At 44.3% G+C, this 23,149-nt stretch overlaps 1 protein-coding gene across 2 annotated transcripts in view; it reads right to left on the bottom strand.

The window, feature by feature from the left end:
• LOC140483534 (protein kinase C delta type-like) overlaps nucleotides 1-23,149 on the bottom strand; it is a 97,038-nt gene that overhangs the window by 42,057 nt on the left and 31,832 nt on the right. For both annotated transcript variants that reach the window (XM_072581704.1, XM_072581705.1), the window contains exons 2-3: nucleotides 15,929-16,062; nucleotides 4,170-4,369 (exon numbers count right to left, since the gene is read on the bottom strand). In XM_072581704.1, the coding sequence (XP_072437805.1) occupies nucleotides 4,170-4,369; nucleotides 15,929-16,043 (315 nt within the window). In that variant the 5' untranslated portion in view covers nucleotides 16,044-16,062. The remainder of the gene's footprint in view (nucleotides 1-4,169; nucleotides 4,370-15,928; nucleotides 16,063-23,149) is intronic.

Raw genomic sequence — 23,149 nt, 5'->3', positions numbered from 1 at the left:
GCAATAGACTGCAATATGTACATTTAAAACATACTGTTTCTGCTGATTCTCTGTCACACCATCTGCTCCTTGTTTCTGTTTAAAGGTTGGTGTTGCCTTGGACTCTAGCTGGACAGTACAAGCTAGTCTCCACCTGCTGACTGATTTTCTTGTGCCGACTTAGTGTCACAGAGTCATAGATGTACAGCACTGAACCAGACCCTTCAGTCCAACTCGTCCGTGCTGACCAGATATCCTAATCTGATCTAGTCCCAGTTACCAGCACTTGGCCATATCCCTCTAAACCCTTCCTATTCATAAACCCATCCACATGCCTTTTAAATGCTGCAATTGTACCAGCTTCCACCACTTCCCCTGGCAACTCATTCACACATGCACCACCCTGTGAAATAGTTGCCCCTCAGGTCACTTTTAAAATCCTTCCCTTCTCATCCTAAACCTATGCCCTCTAGTTCTGGACTCCTCCACCCCAAGGTCTATTTACCCTAGCCATGCCCTCATGATTATATAAACCTCGATAAGGTCAGCCCTCAGCCTCCAATGGTCCACTGAAAATAACCCTAGCTTATTCAGCCTCTCCATGTAGTTCAAACCATCCAACTCTGGCAACATTCTTGTAAATCTCTTCTGAACCCTTTCAAGTTTCACAACATCCTTCCTTTAGTGAAGTGGAGATTGAATATTCTAGAACATAGAACATTACAGCGCAATACAGACCTTTCAACCCTCTGTGTTGTGTCAACCTCTAGAATCAACCAATCTGAAGCCAATCTATCCCACAATATTCCATTTTCATTCACATGTCTATCCAATGACCATTTAAGTGCCCTTAAAGTTGGCGGGTCTACTACTGTTGTAGGTAGGGCATTCCATGTCCCTACTACTGAGTAGGGAAACTACCTCAGACATCAGTCCTATAGCTTTAAATTGTGAGGTGATACACATGTGCCCTCGTGCTGGCCATCACCATCTGAGGAAAAAGGCTCTCACTGTCCATCCTATCTAACCCTTTGATTACCTGTCTCAATTGAGTCACCTCTCAATCTTCTCTCTGACGAAAACAGCCTCAAATTCCTCAGCCTTTCCTCATAAGACCTTCCCTCCATACCAGGCAACATCCTCTTAAGTCTCCTCTACACCCTTTCCAACGCTTCCATATCCTTCCTGTAATGTGCAGAACCATACACAATACTCCAAATGAGGCCACACCAGAGTTTTGTACATCTGCAACATGACCTCGTGGTTCAGAAACTCAATCCCTCTACTAGATTGGATTAGATTCCCGACAGTGTGGAAGTAGGTAGGGCCTTCGGCCCAACAAGTCCACACTGACCCTCCAGAGAATAACCCACCTAGACACATTCCCCTACTCCCTACTAAACACACCTATCACTATGGGCAATTTAGCATGGCCAATTCACCTGAATTGCACATCTTTGGACTGTGGGAGGAAACTAGAGCACCCAGAGGAAACGAAAGCTGGAATCAAACCTAGGTCCCTGGCATTGCGAGGCAGTAGTGCTAACCACAGAGCAACTGTGCCACCCTAATAAAAGCTAACACACCTGTATGCCTTCTTCTTAACCCCGTAAACCTGGGTGGCAACTTTCAGGGATTTATGTACAAAGACACAGACCTCTTTGCTCAAACAAGAATTTTATCATTAGCCCAGTACTCCATTTCTATTGCTCCTTCCAAAATAAATCACCTCACACTTTTCCACATTAAACTCTATTTGCCACCTCTCAGCCCAGTTCTGCAGTCTATGTCCCTCTGTAACCTGCAATATCCTTCCGCACTGTCCACAACTCCTCCAACCTTAGTGTCATCTACAAATTTACTAATCCATCCTTGCACACCCTCATCGCTGGTCATTTATAAAAATGACCAGCAGCCCCAAAACAGATCTTTGTGGTACCCCACCAGTAACTGAACTCCAGGATAAATATTTCCCATCAACCACCACCTTCTGTCTTCTTTCAACAAGCCAATTTCCGACTCAAACCGCGAAATCACCCTCAATCCCATGCCTCCGTATTTTGTACAATAGCCTACCGTGGGGAACCTTATCCAACACCTGACTGAAATCCATATACACCACGTCAACCACTTTACCCTCATCCACTTGTTTCATTACCTTCTCAAGGAACTCAACAAAGGTTTGTGAGGCATGATTTAACCTTCACAAAACCGTGTTGACTATCCCTAATCAACTTATTCCTCTCCAAATGATTAGAAATCCTCTTTTAACCTTTCCCAACATTTTACCCACAACCGAAGCAAGGCTCACTGGTCTATAATTATCAGGGTTGTCTCTACTCCCCTTCTTGAACAAAGGGACAACATTTGCTATCCTCCAGTCTTCTGGCACTATTCCTGTAGACAATGACAACATAAAGATCAAAACCAAAGGCTCTTCAATATCCTCCTGGACTTCCCAGAGAATCCTAGGCTAATTCCTATCTGGCCCAGGGGACACTTTCCAGAATTGCTAACACCTCCTTGTGAATCTCAATCCCATTTAGTCTAGTAGCCTGTATCTCAGTATTCTCCTTAACAACATAGTATTCACACTGGAAAAAAAACAGATGCACTTCCCCGATCTCCTGATTCCACGCACAACTTCCCACTACTATCCTCGATTGGACTGATCTTCCTCTAGTCATTCTTTTATTCCTGATATACCTACAGAAAGCTTTGGGGCTTTCCTTGATCCTACCTGCCAACAACTGCTTATGTCCCCTCCTGGCTCCTCTTAGCTCTCTTTAGGTCTTTCCTTGCTAACGTAACTCTTAAGCGCCCTAACCCAGCCATCACATCTCATCCTAAAATAATTGTTCTTCCTCTTGACAAGAGATTCAACTTCTTGAGTAAACCACGGCTCCCTCGCTCGACCACTTCCTCCCTGCCCAATAAGCTTGTAAATATCAAGGGCCTGCTGTTCCTTGAATAAGCTCCATATTTCAATTGTACCTATACCCTGCAGTTTCCTTCCCTATCCTATGCACCCTAAATCTTGCCTAATTGCATCATGACTGCCTTTTCGCCCAGCAATAACTCTTGCCCTGCGGTATATACCGATCCATTTCCATCACTAAAGTAAACACAAGTGTAGTGAATTGTGGTCACTATCACTGAAGTGCTCACCTACCTCCAAATCTAACACCTGGCTGGGTTCCATTACCTAGTACCAAATCCAATGTGGCCTTGCCTCTTGTTGGCCTGTCTATATACTGTGTCAGGAAACCATCCTGTACACATTGGACAAAAACTGACCCATCTAAAAGTACTTGAACTATAGTGTTTCCAATCAATGTTTGGAAAGTTAAAAGTCCCCCATAACAACTACCCTATTACTCTCCCTCCTATTGAGAATCATCTTTGCTATCCTTTCCTCTACATCTCAAACTCTTTGGATGCTGATAGAAAACTCCCAACAGGGTAACCTCTCCTTTCCTGTTTCTAACCTCAGCCCGTACTTACTCAGTAGACAAGTCCTCAAGCATCCTTTCTGCCACTGTAATACTGTCCTTGACTAACAATGCCACACCTCCTCTTTTACTATCCTCTCTCTTCTTACTGAAACATCTTAATCCCAAAACCTGCAACGACTATTCCTGTCCCTGCTCTATCCATGTCTCCAAAATGGCCACAACAAAGTCCCAGGTACCAACCCATACTGCAAGTTTACCCACCTTATTCCAGATGTTCCTGGCATTGAAGTAGACACACTTCAAACCACCTTCCTGCTTGGCAGTGAACTCTTGCTACCTTGAAACTTCATTTCTGATCTCATTATTCGCAACCTCCTGGACACCAGAACTACAATTTAGGCTCCCATCACCCTGCTGAATTAGTTTAAACCCTCCTGAATAGCATTAGCAAATTTCCCTTCAGGATATTGGTACCCTTCTGGTTCAGATGTAGACCATTCTGTTTGTAGATGTTCCATCCACCCTAGAATGAGCCCCAGTTATCAGAGTAACCAAAACCCTCCATCCTGCATTATCCCTGTAGCCACACGTTCAACTCCTCTCTCCCTAGGCTGCCTTGCTAGCATCTGGCACAGGCAATAAACCGGAGATAAAAACTGTTTGCTCTCTTCCTTATTGATATAAATGCCTGGTCCATATACTCTCCATGCACAAAGCTCATTAACCCTCACTTACCCAGAACTCAGCCTTGCCACTGCCTTTCTTACAACGTTCTGCAAGGACTGAAACCCCAACAGTGATCTCAGACAGGGGCTCCTCTGCACTCTTCATCAGCACAATCTGGATCACACGTCCCTCGTAAATATGAGCATCAAAGGAAGATTGCCAGTCAGGATACATCGTCGGCTTCTTCTGAACCAGCGTCTTCCCACGTTCTGCTCAAAAACAAACAAAGGAACAGCTAAGCAAAAGGAGACAAGCAGCAGAGAATAGGAACAACTGACCAAACAACTACAAATCAAACTCAAGGTTCACCTGCCCCAAAGTATTAGAATTAAAAATATTAAATTGTTAGAGAACTCTGTTCACACTCACTCCCGTCTGTAGTCTCACAACACAGCTCGACAGAATGGAGGCAGAAAGGAAATGGGTGACTGCCAGGCAGTCTAAGACAAATGAGCAGGAAACCCTTGGGATCTCTCTCACAAGCAAGTTTTCCATTTTGGACTTTGATAAGGGCACTGATTACTCAGGAGTGAAGTCAGAGGCACACTTGAGGCACAGCGAGTGGCTGACAGGAATAAGAAAGGAGGAGTGATTTGATGGGGGATTTGTTATGAGATGGGTGTTTCTAGCTATCAACTAACTCCAGGATGATGTGTGGCCTCCCTGATGCCAGGGTCAAGGATATCACAGATTGGCTCCAGGACATTCCTCTGAGGGATGGTGAACAACCAGAGGTGGTGGTCCATGTTGGTATCACTGACATGGTTAGGAAGGAGATGAGGTCTTGCAATCAGAATTCAGGGAACTAGGTAGAAAGTTAGCAAGACCCCAAATATAGCAATGGTCAGATTATTCCCTGTGCCACAAAGTACAGAGATAGGAGGATAAGGCAGGGGATAGTGTGGCTGGAAAGATGGTGTCAGACATAGGGCTTTAAATTCCTAAGACAGGATCAGAACACAAGTAGTTGTTCAAGGTTTGTAGCTCTGGTGCCAGTTGTCATGGTTGTGGGCATGTTTGCCGAGCTGGGAAGTTGATTTGCAGATATTTTGTCCCGTCTAGTGACATCTTCAGTGCTTTTGAGCCTCCTGTGAAGCGCTGCTGTACTGCATCTTATGAAATTTATTTAGTTCCATTTCGGTTGCTTCCGGCTGTTCAGTGTAGTGACTGGTACATTGGGTCTAGGTCTATGTGCTTGTTGATGGAGTCAGTGGATGAGTACTATGCTTCTAGGAATTCTCTGGCTGTCCTGTTTAGCTTGTCCTACGATCATTGTGATGTCCCAGTCAAAACTGAACCAAAAATTCCAGAGGACACAGTAGAGCAGCACATCACAAGAGACTCCAAAGCACTGAAGATGTCATCGAGATAGGGGATGAAACATTTGCAAATCAACTTCCCAGTTCAGCAAACATACCCACAATCATAATAAGTAGTAATTTTTAAAGAAGAGTCATACTGGACTTGAAACATTAACACTGATTCTCTCTGAACAGATTCTCCCAGAGCTGCTGTATTCCTCAGTATCATACAGAAAAGGCTATTCAGCCCATTACGTCTGTACGGTCAAAACAAGTGCCAGCAACTACAATAGTCCTACTTTCCAGCCCTTGGCCCATAGCCTTCAGTGTTTGATATTTCAAGTGCTCACTCATGTACATTTTAAAATATTGGAGGTTTCCTGCCTCAATGCCCCTCCAAGGCAGTGCACTGCACACCTCCAACACGTTCTGGGTGAAAACAAAAAAAAAAAAAGGGTTTTTGAGGCGATTTGAGGAAAACCTCTTTCTCCCATGTTACTGAACTTTCAACTAGGGAACAGTTGCTTTCTATCCACGTCTCTCAGTCTTATACACCTCTATCAAGTCATTAACTTTCTCATCTTCCACCTTGGGACCCTGAAACCAGATGGGATTAGTGTGGATTTCACCAGTTTCCTCATTTCCCTCCCAAGCCTCCAACTCAGCACCAACCTCTTGGCTTGTCCACCATCTTTCCCATTCATCCATTCCACCCTCCTGTCCGACCTATCACCTTCTCCCCAAACTTCATTTACCAATTGCATTCTCAGCTATCTTCATCCCAGCCCCACTCCCACCACCCTCCCATTTATCTCTCAGTGCTCCCAGCCCACAAGCCTCATTCCTGATTAAGGGCTTATGCTCAAAACGTCGATTCTCCTGCTCCTCTGATGCAGTTTGATCTGCTGCGCTTTTCCAGCACCACACACTTCAACTTTATACTCAATAGAGTTTAGAAGGATATGGGAGGATCTGACAAACTTAAAATACTGAATAGTCTGGACAGAGTGAACATTGGGAAGATGTTTCCATTGACAAGAGACTAGGACTGGAGGGCAAAGCCTTAGAGTAAAGGGAAGACCCTTTAGAACAGAGATAAAAAGGAACCAGAGACTGGTGAATCCATGGGATTCATTGCCATAGCCTTCAGAGGCAGTCAGGCCACTGAGTATATTTAAGACAGAAATAGATAGATTCTTCATTGTCAAGGGGATCAAAAGGTTACAGGCCGAAAGTGGGAGAATAGGATTGAGAAACCTGTCAGCCACAATTGAATGGCAGAGCAGACATGATGGGCCTAGGTTCCGCTCCCAAGTCTTATGGTCTTATTATCAGTTTCCCATGTGGGACTGTGTCAAAGGCCTTGCTGAAATCCATATTGGAGAAAGTGAGGACTGCAGATGCTGGAGATCAGAGTCAAAAAAAAAAGGGTGGCACTGGAAAAGTGCAGCAGGTCAGGCAGCATCCAAGGAGCAGGAGAGTTGATGATTCGAACATAAGCTCTTCAGGCGCCCCCCCCACCCCCCAAAGAGGGCAGAGATAAATGGGAGGGGGTGGGGCTGGGGTAAAGGTAGCTGGGAATGCGATAGGTAGGTGAAGGTGAAGGTGGAGGGTGATGGTGATAGGTCAGAGCAGAGGGTGGAGTGGATAGGTGGGAAGGAAAATGGACAGGTAAGGCCACGATGAGCTGAATCTATGATAAAAGGTGGGGTGAGGGGAAAATGGGGAAACTGGTGAAATCCACATTGATCCCATGCAGTTGGAGGGTCCCAAGGCAGAAGAGGAGGTATCCCTCCTCCAAGCGTCAGGTGGCTCAGATTTGGAGTGGAGGCGGCCTTGGCGGAGTGGAAGGGGGAGTTGAAGTGGTCAGCCAGAAGTTGGTGGGGTTGTTTAATGCGTGTCCCAGAGATGTTCACCAAAACGTTCCACAAGTTGGTGTCCTGTCTCCCCAATGTACAGGAGACCACATCGAAAGCAACTGACACATTCGATGGTGTGTGTGGAGGTGCAGGAAAATCTCTGAAATTCCTTCCACATCCAAAAGATTTTCCTGCACCTCCACACGTCATCTACTGTGTCTGCTGCTCTCAATGCGGTCTCCTCTACATTTGGAGGAGAGGAGATGCCAACTTGCGGAACATTTCAGAGAACATCTCTGGGGACACACACTAAACAACCCACCGCCCTGTGGCCAAACACTTCAACTCCTCCTTCCACTCCGCCAAGGACATGCAAGTACTGGGCCTCCTTCAACTGCCAAATTCTAGCCACCTGACATCTTCCACCTTGGGCCCTCCAATCACACAGAATCAATATCAAATTTGACCAGTTTCCTCATCTCCCCTCCCCCACCTTATCCCAGATCCAACCTTCCAACTCAGCACTGCCCTCTTGAACTGTTCATCTTCCTTCCTACCTATCCGCTCTAACCTATCACCATCACCTCCCCCACCTTAATTTATCTATCACGTTCCCAACTACCTTTCCCCCAGCCCCACCATTCTCCCATTTGTCTCTCAGCCCCTTTAGGTCCCCCTCACATTCCTGATGAAGACCTTATGCTTGAAACATCTACACTCTCCTGCTCCTTTGATGCTGCCTAACCGGTTGTGCTTTCCCAGCACTACACTTTATGACTGAAATCCATATAAACTACATAAATTGCTCACCCCTCATCTACACACTTGGTCACATCAAAAAATTCCCACATGACCTCCCTTTGACAAAAATATTCTAACTACTCAATTCTCTCTAAATGGAGATTTAATGCTTTCATTCACTGTTTTCTCCAAATGCTTCTCTACTACTGAGATGAGGTTGACTTGTCTGTAATTTCTAGATTTAGGAGAAAGTGAGGACTGCAGATGCTGGAGATCAGAGCTGAAAATGTGTTGCTGGAAAAGCGCAGCAGGTCAGGCAGCATCCAAGGAGCAGGAGAATCGACGTTTCGGGCATGAGCCCTTCTTCAGGAATGAGGAGGGTGTGCCAAGCAGGCTAAGATAAAAGGTAGGGAGGAGCGTCTTGGGGGAGGGGCGTTGGAAATGCAATAGGTGGAAGGAGGTTAATGTGAGGGTGATAAGGTGAAAGCGATAGGCCGGAGAGGGGGTGGGGGCGGAGAGGTCAGGAAGAAGATTGCAGGTTAGGAAGGTGGTGCTGAGTTTGAGGGTTGGGATTGAGACAATGTGGGGGGGCAGAAGAGAAAGGGAAATGAGGAAACTGGAGAAATCAGTCATCCCTTGTGGTTGGAGGGTCCCTAGGCGGAAGATGAGGCGCTCTTCCTCCAGCCGTTGTGTTGCTATGGTCTGGCGATGGAGGAGTCCAAGGACCTGCATGTCCTTGGTGGAGTGGGAGGGGGAGTTGAAGTGTTGAGCCATGGGGTGGTTGGGTTGATTGGTCTGGGTGTCCCAGAGGTTTCTAGATTTAGCACTACCACCCTTCTTGTAAAATTGAATCATATTAGCTGTCGGCCAATCCTCTAGCCCTTCCCCTGTGGCCAGAGATTAATAAAAACCTGGGTCACAGCCTTAGGACTTTCTCAATTAATCAATTTGACATTAATCAATTTGAAAAGAATACAACAAAGTGAAAAGTTAGGGCATGGAACGAACTGCCTAGACATATGGTGGAGGCAGGTTGAATTGAGGTATTCAAGAGAGTATTGGATGATTGATTTTAATCCAAATGATGTGCAAGGGTTTTGGGGGGGGGGGGGGGGGGTGGGAAGTTGTGAAAAGCAAGATATTGTCCTGGGTCATGCTGCTCATATGACGAGCCAATACAGGCCAAACGGGCTGAATGATCCCCTTGGACTATAATGTCAGTCTGTCCGTCCGTCAGTATCTGGTCACACCCCTATCTGCTGGGAATACATAAAGTTATATTTCAGGACTATCTGAAATGAAAAAATTGTTTTATCACTTAGAAATTAAAGCGCATCAAGGTGGATAAATCCCCAAGTCCGATCAAGTCCATCCTCTGATGGAGTGGGAAGCTAGGGAAGAAATTGCAGAGATTCTTATTTCATCTTTAGCGCAGGCGAAGTTCCAGAAGACTGGAGAGTGGTTAATATTGTTCCATTGTTTAAGAAAGATAAGCCAGGGAACTACAGGCCAGTGAGCCTGACATCAAGTTGCTGGAGAGGATACTAAAGGACAGGATACTGGATTAGTGGTGCTAGAAGAGCTTTCGGGCTTTTGCCCGAGATGTCGATTTCGCTGCTCGTTGGATGCTGCCTGAACTGCTGTGCTCTTCCAGAACCACTAATCCAGTATTTGATTTTCAGCATCTGCAGTCATTGTTTTTACCAAGGTCTGATTAGGGATAGTCAGCATGGATTTGTGCACGGGAAGTCATGTCTGATAAATTTTTGAAAAACGCAAATAGGTAACAAGAGGATAGTTGAGGGTAGGACAGGGGATGTTATCAACATAGACTTTAGTAAGTCCTTGAAAATGACCTGAAAACAGGCTAATTATGAAGGTTAGTTTTCATGGGATCCAGAGACAGTTAGCTAATTGGCTTGATGATAGGAAGCAGAGGGTGATAGTTGAAGGTTGCTTCTTAGACTGGAGGCCTGTGACTAGTGGTGTGCCACAAGGGTTGGTGTTGGGACGCTTGTTATTTGATATTTACATAGATGATCTGAATGCGAATGTACTACGCATGATTATTAAGTTTGCAGATTATACAAAATTAAGGAGGTATCATTGACAGCAAGGAAGATTATCAAAAATTAGAGAGATCTTGAAAAGATGGGGAAGTGGGCTGAGGATTGGCAAATGCAATTCAATACAGATAAGAGAGAGGTAGGACTTATACAGTAAGTGGTAAGGTCCTGGGGAGTGCTGTAGAACAGAGGGACCTAGGAGAACAAGGACAGTTCTGGATGTAGGTTTGCTCGCTGAGCTGGAAGGTTGGGTTTCAGATGTTTCAGCAACATACTAAGTAACATCAGTAAGACTCCAGACGAAGCACTGGTGGTATAGTCCACTTTTTTGCGTATAGGTTTCCTTGGGCTGGTGACATCATTTCCGAAGTAATATCATTTCCTGTTCTTTTTCCTCAGGGGTGGCAAATGGGATCCAAGTCAAAGTGTTTATTGATAGCATTCCAACTGGAACTCTGTTCTTCTTGGAATTCTCGCAGGTGTCTATTGGACCTGTCCTAGGATGGATGTGTTGTCCCAGTCAGAGTAAGATGTACAGCATGGAAACGGACTCTTCTGTCCAACCCGTCCAGGTCGGCCAGATATCCCAACCCAATCGAGTTCCACCAGCCAGCACCCGGCCCATATCCCTCAAAACTCTTCCTATTCATATACCCATCCAAATGCCTCTTAAATGTTGCAATTGTACCAGCCTCCACCACTTCCTCTGGCAGCTCCTTCCATACATGTACCACCGTCTGCATGAAAATGTTGCCCCTTAGGTCCCTTTTCTTTTATATCTTTCCCCTCTCACCCTAAACCTATGCCTTCAAGCTCTGGACTCCCCCACCCCAGAGAAAAGACTGTCTATTTATCCTACCCATGCCCCTCAATTTTGTAAACCTCTATTAGTTCACTCCTCAGCCTCAGACACTCCAGAGAAAACAGCCTCAGCCTGTTCAGCCTCTCCCTATAGCTCAAATCCTCCAACCCTGGCAACATCCTCGTAAATCTTTCTGAACCCTTTCAAGTTTCACAACATCTTTCCAATAGTACAGAGACCAGAAAATCACATGCAATATTCCAATAGTGGCCTAACCAATGTCCTGTACAGCCACAGCATGACCTCCCAACTCCTGTACTCAGTACTCTGACCAATAAAGGAAAGCATACCAAACACCTTCTTCACTATCCTATCTACCTGTGACTCCACTTTCAAGGAGCTATGAACCTGCACTCCAAGGTCTCTTTGTTCAGCAACACTCCCTAGGACCTTACCATTAAGTGTATAAGTCCTGCTAAGATTTGCTTTCCCAAAATGCAGCACCTCACATTTAGATGAATTAAACTCCATCTGCCGCTTCTCAGCCCATTGGTCCATCTGGTCCAGATCCTGTCGTAATCTGAGGTAACCCACTTCGCTGTCCACTACACCTCCAATTTTGGTGTCATCTGCAAACTTACTATCTGCACCTCTTATGCTCACATCCACATCATTTATGTAAATGATGAAAAGTAGAGGACCCAGCACCGATCCTTGTGGCACCCCCCTGGTCACAGGTCTCCAGTCTGAAAAACAACCTTCCACCACCAACCTCTGTCTTCTAACTTTGAGCCAGTTCTGCATCCAAATGGCTAAATCTCCCTGTATTCCAACAGATCTAACCTTGCTAATCAATCAGTCTCCCAGGGGAAACCTTGTCAAACACCTGACTCAAATCCATATAGATCACATCTACTGCTCTGCCCTCATCAATCCTCTTTGTTACTTCTTCAAAAAAGTCAAAGTGGTGCCCTTCCTCATCTGTATGTAAACATAGTAGTGAGAGAGGAGGTCAGGTCTTTTTGTGGCTAGTTAAAGTTCATGTATCCCGCTGGCTAGTTTTCTGTCCGTTTGTTACAGTTCTTGCAAGATATTTTGTAAGTGACATTAATTTTGCTTGTTGTCTGTATCGGGTCCTTCAAGTTAATTAGCTGCTGTTTTAGTGTGTTGGTGGGTTACTATGATGCCAAAAGGTCGAAGTAGTCTGGAAGTCATTTCGGAGAGGTCTTTGATGTAGGGAAGAGTGGCTAGGGTTGTGTCTGCTTGTTTGGGTTTGTTGCGGAGAAAAATCAGCAGACTATGTTTGTTGGGTACCTGTTCCTTTTGAATACACTGTATAAGTAATTTTCCTCTGCTCTTCATAGTTCCTCTGTGCTGCAATGTGTGGTGGCTTATCGAAATAATGTTCTAATGCAGCTTCATTTGTGGATGTTGGATTTCTTCTGTAGTTCAGTATTTGGACCGGTGTTGTTTTCCTGTAGACGCTGACTTGAAGTTCCCCATTGGCTGTTTGCTCTCCTCCTCTTTAGTGGCTTTTATGCCAGTAAGGGGATTATTGATGGTCTTGAAGGTTTCCTCTAATTTGTTTTGTTTTGTTTCGTCATCCACGTAGCAGACCCAAAGTTTGGGTTGGATGATTGGCAGAGCTGTTTGTTCGAGTCTCTACATTAGTGCCTCTGCTAAGAACCCTGATATCGAAGATCCCATGGGTGTTTTTGGGTTTGTCTGTAGGTTGTTGCTGTTGAAGTTGAGGTGTGTGGTAAGGCATAGGTCCACTAGCTTGGTGATCCTGTCCTTGCTGATGAAGGTGGTGTTTGGTGTAGGTGTCTTTGGTTCTTCTAATAATGTAGTCAGTGTTTCCTTGGCCAGGATGATGTTGTTGGAGGTGAACAGAAAATTCCTAGAAACATGACATTCCAACCAGTATTGTAAAATCAACACACACATTGACTTGGATTCCGTTTACCACCCCAGAGAGAAAAAAAAAACAGGAAATGACATCACCAACCCATGGAAACCCAAAACACAAATAAAAAGCAGGCCATACCATCAGTGCTTTATCCAGAGGCTCACTGATGTTACCTAGTATGAACTGAACTTCCAGCTCAGTGAGCAAACCTACATCCAGAACCTCAATCTGAGCGACAAATCTTAAAACTTGTTAAGGACATAGTTCTTTGAAAATGACATCACAGGTTGTCAGGCTGCTGAAGGCAGCATTTGGCATGTTGATTTTTGTCTGTCGAGGCACTGAGTGTAGAAGTTGGAACATTATGTTATAGTTGTATAAATAATTGGTGAGGCTTCATTTGAAATATTATGTACAGTCTTGGTCACCCTGTTATAGGAAAAACTTAAACTGGAAAGCGTGCATAGAAGATTTACAAGGATACTGCCAGGACTAGTAGGCATGAGTTATAGAGAGGGGTTGGCCTCTCTATAGGAATTTGTTCCTTGGGACATAGGAGAATGAGGGGTGTCCTTATTGAGGTGTATAAAAATTATGGAGGGATATAAATAGGATGAATGCATATAGTCTTTTATCCCAGAGATGGGGGAATCGAAAACAAAAGAGCAGGGGTTTAAGGTAAGAGGGGAAAGATTTAAGAAGGACCTGAGGGGCAATTTCTTCACGCAGAGTGTGGTGCATATATGGAATGGGCTGCCAGAGAACAGGCAGGTATAACAGCAACATTTTAAAAACATTTGGATAGATGCATGGATGGGAAGGGTTGAGGGATTATGGACCAAATGCAGGTAATTGGAACTAGCTGAGTGGGTACCATGGTCAGCACAGACCAGTTTGGGCCAAAAGGCCTGATAACGTGCTGTATTACTCTATGATTCTAAGCTAGAAGCTGCATGCCGTTTTTACTGAAAAGACTTTGAAAGTTTTGCATAGTTGCATCTCCAACAAGAAATGCAGTTTATGACCTTCACACCCATTTTCCCATTGAGGGGATTAGGGGCCCTAATGTTAATGCTGGTCTAGCAACTCTCTTCAAAATTAGTTCTGCTCTACAGACCAAGTATCAGAGTAAAGAAGACATGCTAGAGAATACAAGACTCTCTTGAAATCTTAAGATCAGCAGAAGCCCTTGGGAACCGGAGACTTTTCAAATACCAATTCCCCCTGTACAGGCTGAAAGATTGGGCTGTCATGTTCTGAAGAATCAAACATACACCATTAACTCTTCAACTTCATCAACAGGAAAAGACAACATGAGAAGTCATCACATTCTATCCTTGGACTAAAAGGAGTCATTTTTACCCAAGAATAAAATAATCCATCACTTCTGCAGAAACCGGAATTTTTTAATTTTAAGTTTATGTCTAGGTGTGGAATTAAAGCGATAGAGTTTTAATTCCAGATTACATTTTAATCAGCATTTGCCAGTTGCTTTAAGAATAAGCTGCAGTTACAAAAATCAGATTATTTTGGATTCATTAAAAGAAGCCTGGGGGACCTTGCTCTTGTTCTGGATCAAGTACAAAAGAGAAGCAACTGACCATTTTGGTGATTGAATCACGACATTTACATAGGCAGCTGGTGGAGCAGTGGGACTTCAGCACATTCCTCCGGTCACAGTAATATCATTGAGAACAAACTACTTAAAAGCAGAAGTAGGCCATTCAGCTCTGAGCTTTTTATCAGTTTCCATTTCAACTACCACCTTCCTATTTACTCCTGTTGCCCGTTGATCCCCTTACCTAAAAAAGGGATCTATCCACACTTTTAAAATATTCAATGAGCCCCACCTTCAAAAGCTGCACACTCAAAATGCATTTGCATCTGTCTTGAAAAGGTTACTCCAAATTTTTAAGCAGTGTCTGATCATACTCTTTCTGCCAAAAAAACAGTTTTTCCAATTTATTTTTAACAATTGTGATTACTCAGCCATCGTTCTTTCGATCTTGTGATATTCCTGACAGTCACTAACCTCCACTCCCTACTTTGTCTTCACACTGTAATTACTAAATCACACTCAACTGGGAGTGTCTCACATTAGAGGTCAGCAACTTCCCTTTAAACCCACAAACAATTTGAGGAGCCCAAGACCATGGCTGCTGCTTAGTTCAATTCCCAATGATGCAACCTAAAAACACACAAAATAGGAGTAGAAGTAGGCATTTAGACCTAGGAGTCTGATCCACCTTTCATTATGATCAAGACTTAGGATTAGAGAGTTAGACTCCCCAGTCACCAGGAACATCCTTCCTATGTTTACCTAGTCTAGTCCCAGTCAGACTTTTATAGGTTTCTACAAAGAACCCCTCATTCTTCTAAAGTTCAGAGAATATAGTCCAAACCACTGCAGTCTGTCTTTATACACCAGTTCTGCCATCCCAGGAATCAGTCCAATGAACCTGCACTGCACTCCCACCAATGCCAGAACATCCTTCCTCAGAAGGAAAGCAAAGACTGCAAATTATTCTCCAGCTGTGGTCTCACCAAGATACTGCGTAATTGCAGCAAGGCATCCCTGCTCTTGTACTTGAATTCTCTCACTACAAACACTAAATTACCATTTACCTTCTTTACCACATGCTACACCTACTTGTTTTGGTGATTGATATGAGACGACACCTAGATCTCATTGCACTCCCCTTTCCTAATCTATTGCCATTTAGATAATAATCTGTGTTCCCGCTCACTCAGCCTAAAATCATTTAAACATCTCTGCTTACTCCTCACAGATCACCTTCCCACTAGCTCGGAGTCCTCAAAATGTGGAGATATTACATACAGATCCCTTATCTAAATTATTAATAATCCACGTGACATTGTTTGTAGGAGGTATCCTGATCCATACCCTGAAATTCTGATCAGATCAGAATATGCACATCTAGTTCTCACAGTCCCCCACCTGATATGGCAGGAATGGGTTGGCATTACCCTATCCCCTCTAGAAGAGGCAGGGACTCCCTGCTAACTCCCCAGACTGTAGTGAAGGAGGGGGATCCCTTTCCTTGAAGCTCAGAGCGACACCTTTCATACCTGTTGTCAAGGCTTCCTTCACCTTTACAGCAACGAACGGCGGAAGAGGGTCCGCTGAATTCACCATGGAACCCACCTCATAGGAATTAAACGAGAGGCGAAGAAATGGAGCCATGACTCAAATGGAGGAGAATCTGGATAGCAAGAAGAAACAAAATTTAAATCATGCAAACTCAAAGGTCCTTAAAATCAAAGCTTTAATGACAATCAATCCCAAGGATTTACAGACTATTCAGGAAGTTATACTGAAGACAGAATTCATACATTTACAAACACTGGCATTTCTGTGGAAACTGAGTCAGGGACCTGATTCAGGAAAACAAAACAGAAACAAACACCAGAACCATATCCCAGTGTTATAGAGTGACAGACACTACTCTCCAGTACTTTACCCCAGAGTTATACAGTTACAGACCTGTCCCCATCAGTACTGTAACCCAAGCATCATACAGTGGCAGACCTCACACTGACTTCTAGCAGAAGAACATGGTCATTTAAAACCTTCAGCTTTTCTTCCCCCCCCCCCCCCCCCCCACCACCACCAAACTTTTCCATGGCCTCATTGACCTGTCTTTCAAGTCTCCTCTGGCCCTATAATCCTCCAGGAGCTCTGCGTTCATTGAAGTCTAGATTATTGCCACCCAGTTATAAACAGTCCAGTTGCCTTGGTCCTTAACTGTGAACTCCAATGTTTTCTCTCATCCAATTTAAGTTGGTGTTTAAAATAAACACCATTGACCAAAGTTTTGGTGCATTACCACCATCCTGATAGCTCAGTTTCAAACTTGGCTCAGTCTACTGTTAAACCCCTTATAAAAAAAAAATCCCAGGGCATTATGTAAATGCAAGTGTTGTTGTATGTAGTGAAGTTGGGTCCGTCTCTAGCCAATGAACCCCTGCAACATTACTACCTCACCCCCTTGCCCCAAAATGGGCACTGTACTTGCTCTTTGCTGGTGGGTTTCAGGCAGGAACAGGCAGCATGCTGTGTGTCAGCATTGCCACATACATGGAATTTCACAGAATTCCAGTGATGAAACACTGCAACACAGTAAGATCACTGCAGCAGCCAGGATGGCTTGAGCTGAGAATCAGGAAACTGTCAAAGGCACTAGTTTCCCTAACTGAAAAGACTCATTCACAAATGCAATATTTGTATCCCACTTCTGTTTGGCAAAAGCCCTGTAACTGATGGCTAATAGTATGGGTGGAATGAGAGTTGGATAGAGCTCTCAAGGATAGTGGAATCAAGGGTTAAGATGATAAGGCAGGAAGAGGATACTGATTAGGAATGATCAGCCATGATCATATTGAATGGTGGTGCAGGCTCGAAGGGCTGAATGGCCTACTCCTGCACCTATTGTCTATTGAATGAGCACAATGTATGGCAGAATGTGGTTCAAGGGGAGATAAGAGATAGTTTTGGGTGTTGAGAGCATGTTGATCACATTTTCTGACTGCATGGAGGTGATGGACAGCATCTCAAGCATCTACTTCAGCCCTTATTATTGAAGCAAACAAACTGGCATCATGGAGTTCAGAGGTGTATGCTTTTAATGAGAACTCTGAATAAACATACACTTGTATAAAAGTTCCAGTGAAGCCACAGCTGGAGCACATTGTATAATCCTGGTTGCCACTGTAGGACAGATGGCATTGCAGTGGAGGGGGTGCAAAAGGAGATTCACCAGGAAATTACCTGGATGGAGCATTTCAGCGAAGAGGAGAAACTGGATGAACTCAGGTTTCTTTATCTGCGGAGCAGAGGAAGCTGAGGGGAGGTGTCTAAGGCTATGAGGGACATGGATAGGTAGATAGGAAACACTATTCTCTTTGGTCAAAGGGATTAATAAAATGGGACCAGATTATTAAAGGTGAAAGGCAGAAGGTTGAGAGAGAATTTGGAGAGAAACCTCTGGAAAATAGGGAGGGTAATTGAAGGAGACCTCAACCCTTAAAAAGGTACTTGGGTAAGCACTCGAAATATCATAACATCCAATGCTGTGGGCCAAGTACAGGAAAAGAGACTAGTGTAGAAAAGTCAGCACAGGGTTTATAGGCTGAGGGGGCCTCTTCTGCGCTGTATTACCTTGTGTTTCTGTAAAAGTGTGGAAAGACAGACTCCATTTCACCCCTTCAGCTGAACCAGATCAACTTGTGGGACAGAGGGTGGAACAGGAAAGAGACAGAAAAAAAATGTTTTGAGTGGGCAGGAATAATCTCCATTTCAGCATTCTCATTCACACACTCAGTTTCACTGGTATTTGGTGGCAGGCCTCACTTGTCCCAACAGCTCTTCTCTCTCCATGACACAGCCCCTCCTCAATCCCTCTCAAACCCCCTTCCTCACCCTCAAGTATTACATGTTGCAATAACTGGCAAGGTAACAAGGAGGATTTAAGAAGTTTTCTCTGAGGAGAGAAAAAGTTAACATATCAGGTCCAATGACCCTTCTTCAGAAGAATTGTTTTTGTTTCAGACAAGAAACCGAACTTGACCGGTTACCTAAGTATAGAGGCTAGGAATATTGCAGAGAGAAACTCACTTCCTAAGTCCAAAAAGCTTGTGCACCATCTACAAAGCACAAGTCAAGAGTGTGATGGAATACTCTCCATTTGCCTGGAGGTATGTAGCTCCAGTAACACTCAAGAAGCTTGACACTATCCAGGACAAAGCAGCCTGCTTGATTGGCACCCCATCCATAAGCATCCACTCCCTCCACCACCAACACGCAGTAGCAGCAGTGTGCGCTATCTACAAGTTGCTCTGCAGAAATTCACCAAAGATCCTCAGACAGTAACTTCCAAACCCACAGCCACTTCCATCTAGAAGGACAAGGGCGACTGATCCACGAGAACGCCCTCTCCCTGCAAGTTCCCCTCTGAGCCACTCACCATTCTGACTTGCAAATAGATCACTGTTCCTTCACCGTCATTGGGTCAAATTCCCTCCCTAACAGCATTGTGGGTCAACCGACAGCACACAGATTGCAGTAGTTCAAGAAGGCAGCTCACCACAATCTTCTCAAGGGGCATGCAATAAGTGTTGCTCCAGCCAGCAATGCCCTTAATAAATGAAGAAAAACTCAATTCCTCTGGGATGTTACTACACCAGAGGGTATAATTTCACAGAATTCACAATGGCTTAGATTTCCAGAGCTATTTAATGTCAATCTGCATCAGTTTTTATGTGAATCTGGGCAGGGCCGGCCTCTGGTTGATTTAAGCTCACTATCACAGCCTAGACCTTCTAAGGCAACCAGACAACTCAGTTACCACCTGGCTACCAGCTAACATGACAAAACTAAGACTGCTGCTTCCTGTCCTAGCTACCAAATGGATAATTAAGTCTCAGATTCAGAAAAGACAAGGCACCAGCTTAGTTTTGAATTCATTGATAAATAGTTCAAAAATTGAATCAAATTAAGTCAAATAATGGAAAGATGGGTCCAGTTGCATGGAAAATTATGGAAAGTTTTTTTTGGGGTGGTGGTTCTCAGGGGAAGTTAATATTCCAGATCAAGTAATAGAACAGATTTCAGATCCTTTCCATACTCTAACTTCAGGCACAGCAGATAAGGGGATAATTATGAGAAGGGGCGCAGTCAATGCAGGACGGAGGGTGTTGTAGTTAAATGCACACAGAATACAAAACAAGGTAAATGAGGTGGAAGTTGGCAGGTATAATGTTGCGGATATCAAAAATGTGACTGCAAGGGGATCAGGACTGGGAGCTTAAGATTCAGGCATACTCATCCTATTGAGGCGGCAGCAGATGGGCAGAGGGAACAGGGTTGCTTTGATAGTAAGAAATAAAATTAGATTGATAGCAAGCAGTCAAAGACATAGAATCTGTGGGGGGGTGGGGGAAAGAGTTGAGGAACCTCAAAAAGGAAAGAGATAGACCCTAATGGGAGTTGTGTCTAGACTTTTGACCAGCAGTCAGGATGTAAAGAAGAAAATAAATCAGGAAATGAATAGGGAAGTATGAAAGGCAGTGCTACAATCATTGGGAGAACTTCAACATACAGGTGGACTAGAAAGACAAAAAACAAAGATCAGGCTGGTAGCAGAACTTGAAAGAAAATGAATTCAAAATATCGTCAAGATGGCTTTTTTACAGCAGTTTGTTGCAGAGCCCACTTGGATACAGGTACTTCTAGATTTGGTGGTGTGTGATGAGACAGACTTGATTAGGAAGCTTAAAGATGAAGAAACTCCCCAGGAAGCAGTGACCACAGTATGATAGAATTCACTTTATCGTTTCAGAGGGAGAAGACCGAATCAGATGTAAAGGTATTACAATGGAGTAAAGGGAACGACAACGACAAAGGGAGGAACTGCCAGAGTTCACTGTGTCATAGATGTACAGTACGGAAACAGACCAGTCAGTCAAACTCACCCATGTCAACCAGATATCCTCCGAAATCTAGTCCCATTTGCCAGCATTTGACCCATATCCGTTTACAACATTTAAAAGGTCATCTGGCTAGGGTAGATGATTAGGAAGAATTTAATCATACCAGCCTCCATAACTTCTGGCAGCTCATTCTACAGATGGACCATGCTCTATGCGAAGAAGTTGCTCCTTTAAAGTCCCTTTTATACCTTTCCCCTGAAACCTATGTCCTCTAGTTTTATAGTCCCCACCCCGGGGAAAAAACCTTGCCTATTTACCCTATGTATGCCCCTCATGATCTTATAAACCTCTAAGGTCATGCCTCAGCCTCCGACATTCCAGGGACAATAGCCCCAGCCTATTCAGTCTCTCTATAATTCAAACCAATAAAAAAGGGTTTGAGGCGGCACAGTAGCTTAGTGGTTAGCACTGCTGCTTCACAGCACAAGGGATCTGTGGTTCAATACTAGCCTCAGGCGACTGCCTTTGTGGAGTTTTCATATTTGCCCAGTGTCTGCTTGAGTTTCCTCCCATAATCCGAAGTTGTACAGGCTTGGCGAATTGGCCATGCTAAATTGCTCAGTGTTCAGGGACGTGTAGGTTAGGTGCATTAGTCAGGGGTAAATATATAAAATAGGGCAGGGGAATGGGTCTGGTGGGGTTAATCTTCAGACGGTCAGTGTGGACTGTTGGCCGAAAGGTCTGTTTCCACACTGTAGGGGCTCTTTGATTTATTTCTAACCTGAGCAACATCCTTGCAAGTCTTTTGAATCTTTTCAAGATTCACAACATCCTTCCCATAGCAGAGACCAAAATTGTACACAATACTCCAAACTAATGTCCAGCACAGCTGCAGCATGACCTCCCAACGCCTACACTCAATGCTCTGACCAATAAAGGCAAGCATACCAAACGCCTTTTCGCTATCCTGTCTGCCTACAACTCCACTTTCAAGGAATTATGAACCTGCACTCCAAGGTGTCTTTGTTCAGCAACACTCCCAGGACATTACTATTAAGTGCATAAATATTGCCCTGATTTGCCTTTACAAATTTATCCCCACATTTATCTAAACTCCATCTACCATTCCCCAGCCCATTGGCCCATCTAATAAAGATCCACCACACCTCCAATTTTAGTGTCATCTGCAACTTACTAACCATAATTATGTTTACATCCAAATCATTTATATAAATGAAGAAAAGCAGCAGGCCTAGCACTGATCCTTGTGACACACAGCTGGTCACAAGCCCCCAGTCTGAAGAACAACCCTCTACCACCACCCTCTCTTGTACTTTCCAGCCATTTCTGTACCCAAATGGCTTGTTCTCCCTGTATTCCATGTAATATAATCTTTCTAACTAGTCTAGACCATAAGACTACAAGAAATGAGGAACCTTGTCAAGCACCTTACAGAAGTCCATATTGATCACAGCCACTACTCTGCCCTCATCAATCCTCTTTGTTACTTCAAATAACTCAATCACTTTGGTGAGAAGGGACACCTAGCAGGGAAGAGGGTGATGCAGCAATGGCAGGTGTCTCTGGGGGTAATTGAGGAGGCAAAGCAGAAATTAATCCCAAGGAAGAAACATCATAAAAGAAAGATGAGGCAGCCACAATGGGCAAGGAAAGTCAGGGACAGCATAAAAGCAAAATAAAAAGCACAGTGTGGTGAAGATTAGTCTGATGTCAGAGGATTGGGAAGCATTTAAAAACTAGCAGCGGACAACTAAAAAACAAAAATAGGTGGGGAGGGGAAGAAAAATGAGGGCTAGATTCATATAGATAAGAAGGTGAAGAGGGGCAAGAGAAGACATTGGACAACTGGAAAATGAGACTGGAGTGGTAGTAAATGGGAAATAAAGAAATGGCGGAGGAACTGAACAGATAATTTGCATTATTTTTTTTTAAGTAGAAGACACCAGCAATGTACCAGAACTTCGAAAGAGTCAGGCAGAGGGGAGTGTGGTAGCTGTCACTAAAGAGGTGCTGGTGAAGTTGAAGAGTGTAAAGGTGGATCAATCTTCCAGACCAGATGGACTACACCCTAGCGTTCTGAATGGAGATAGCTGGGGAGATTGTAGAGGCATTGGTGGCGATCTTTCAGGAATCACTGAAATCAGGGAGGGTCTAACAGAACCAGAAAATGTATCATGCAATACCCCTGTTTAAGTATGAGAGGGAGACAGTAGACAGGAAAATGGTTGGCTCAACCTCTGTCATAGAGTCAGAGATGTACAGCATGGAAACAGACCCTTATATCTGATTCATACATGCTGACCAAATATCCTAAATTAATCTCGTCCCATTTACCAGCACTTGGCCCATATCGCTTTCAACCATTCACAGCACGGTGGCACAGCGGTTAGCACTGGGGCCTCACAGCGCCACAGACCTGGGTTCAATTCCTGCCTCAGGCAACTGCTATGTGGAGTTTGTACATTCTTCCCATGTCTGCGTGGGTTTCCTCCGGGTGCTTCGGTTTCCTCCCACAGTCCAAAAATGTGCAGGTTAGGTGAATTGGCCATGCTAAATTGCCCGTAGTGTTAGGTGAAGGGGTAAGTGTAGAGGAATGCGTCTGGGTGGGTTGCTCTTTGGAGGGTCGGTGTGGATTTGTTTGGCCGAAGGGACTGTTTCCACACTAAGTAATCTAATATACCATTCCAGATGCCTTTTAAATGTTGTAATTGTATCAGCCTCCACCACTTCCTCTGGAAGTTCATTCCATACACGCTCCACTCTCTGCATGAAAATATTGTCCCTTAGTCCTTTTAAAATCTTCCCCCTCTCACCTTAAAACTATGCCCTGTACTCCCCCAA

This window comes from Chiloscyllium punctatum, chromosome 12, assembly GCF_047496795.1.
Source record: "Chiloscyllium punctatum isolate Juve2018m chromosome 12, sChiPun1.3, whole genome shotgun sequence".
Lineage (NCBI taxonomy): Eukaryota > Metazoa > Chordata > Chondrichthyes > Orectolobiformes > Hemiscylliidae > Chiloscyllium > Chiloscyllium punctatum.
Note: the sequence above shows the minus strand (reverse complement) of the source record. Positions and strands in the feature narration are given on the sequence as shown.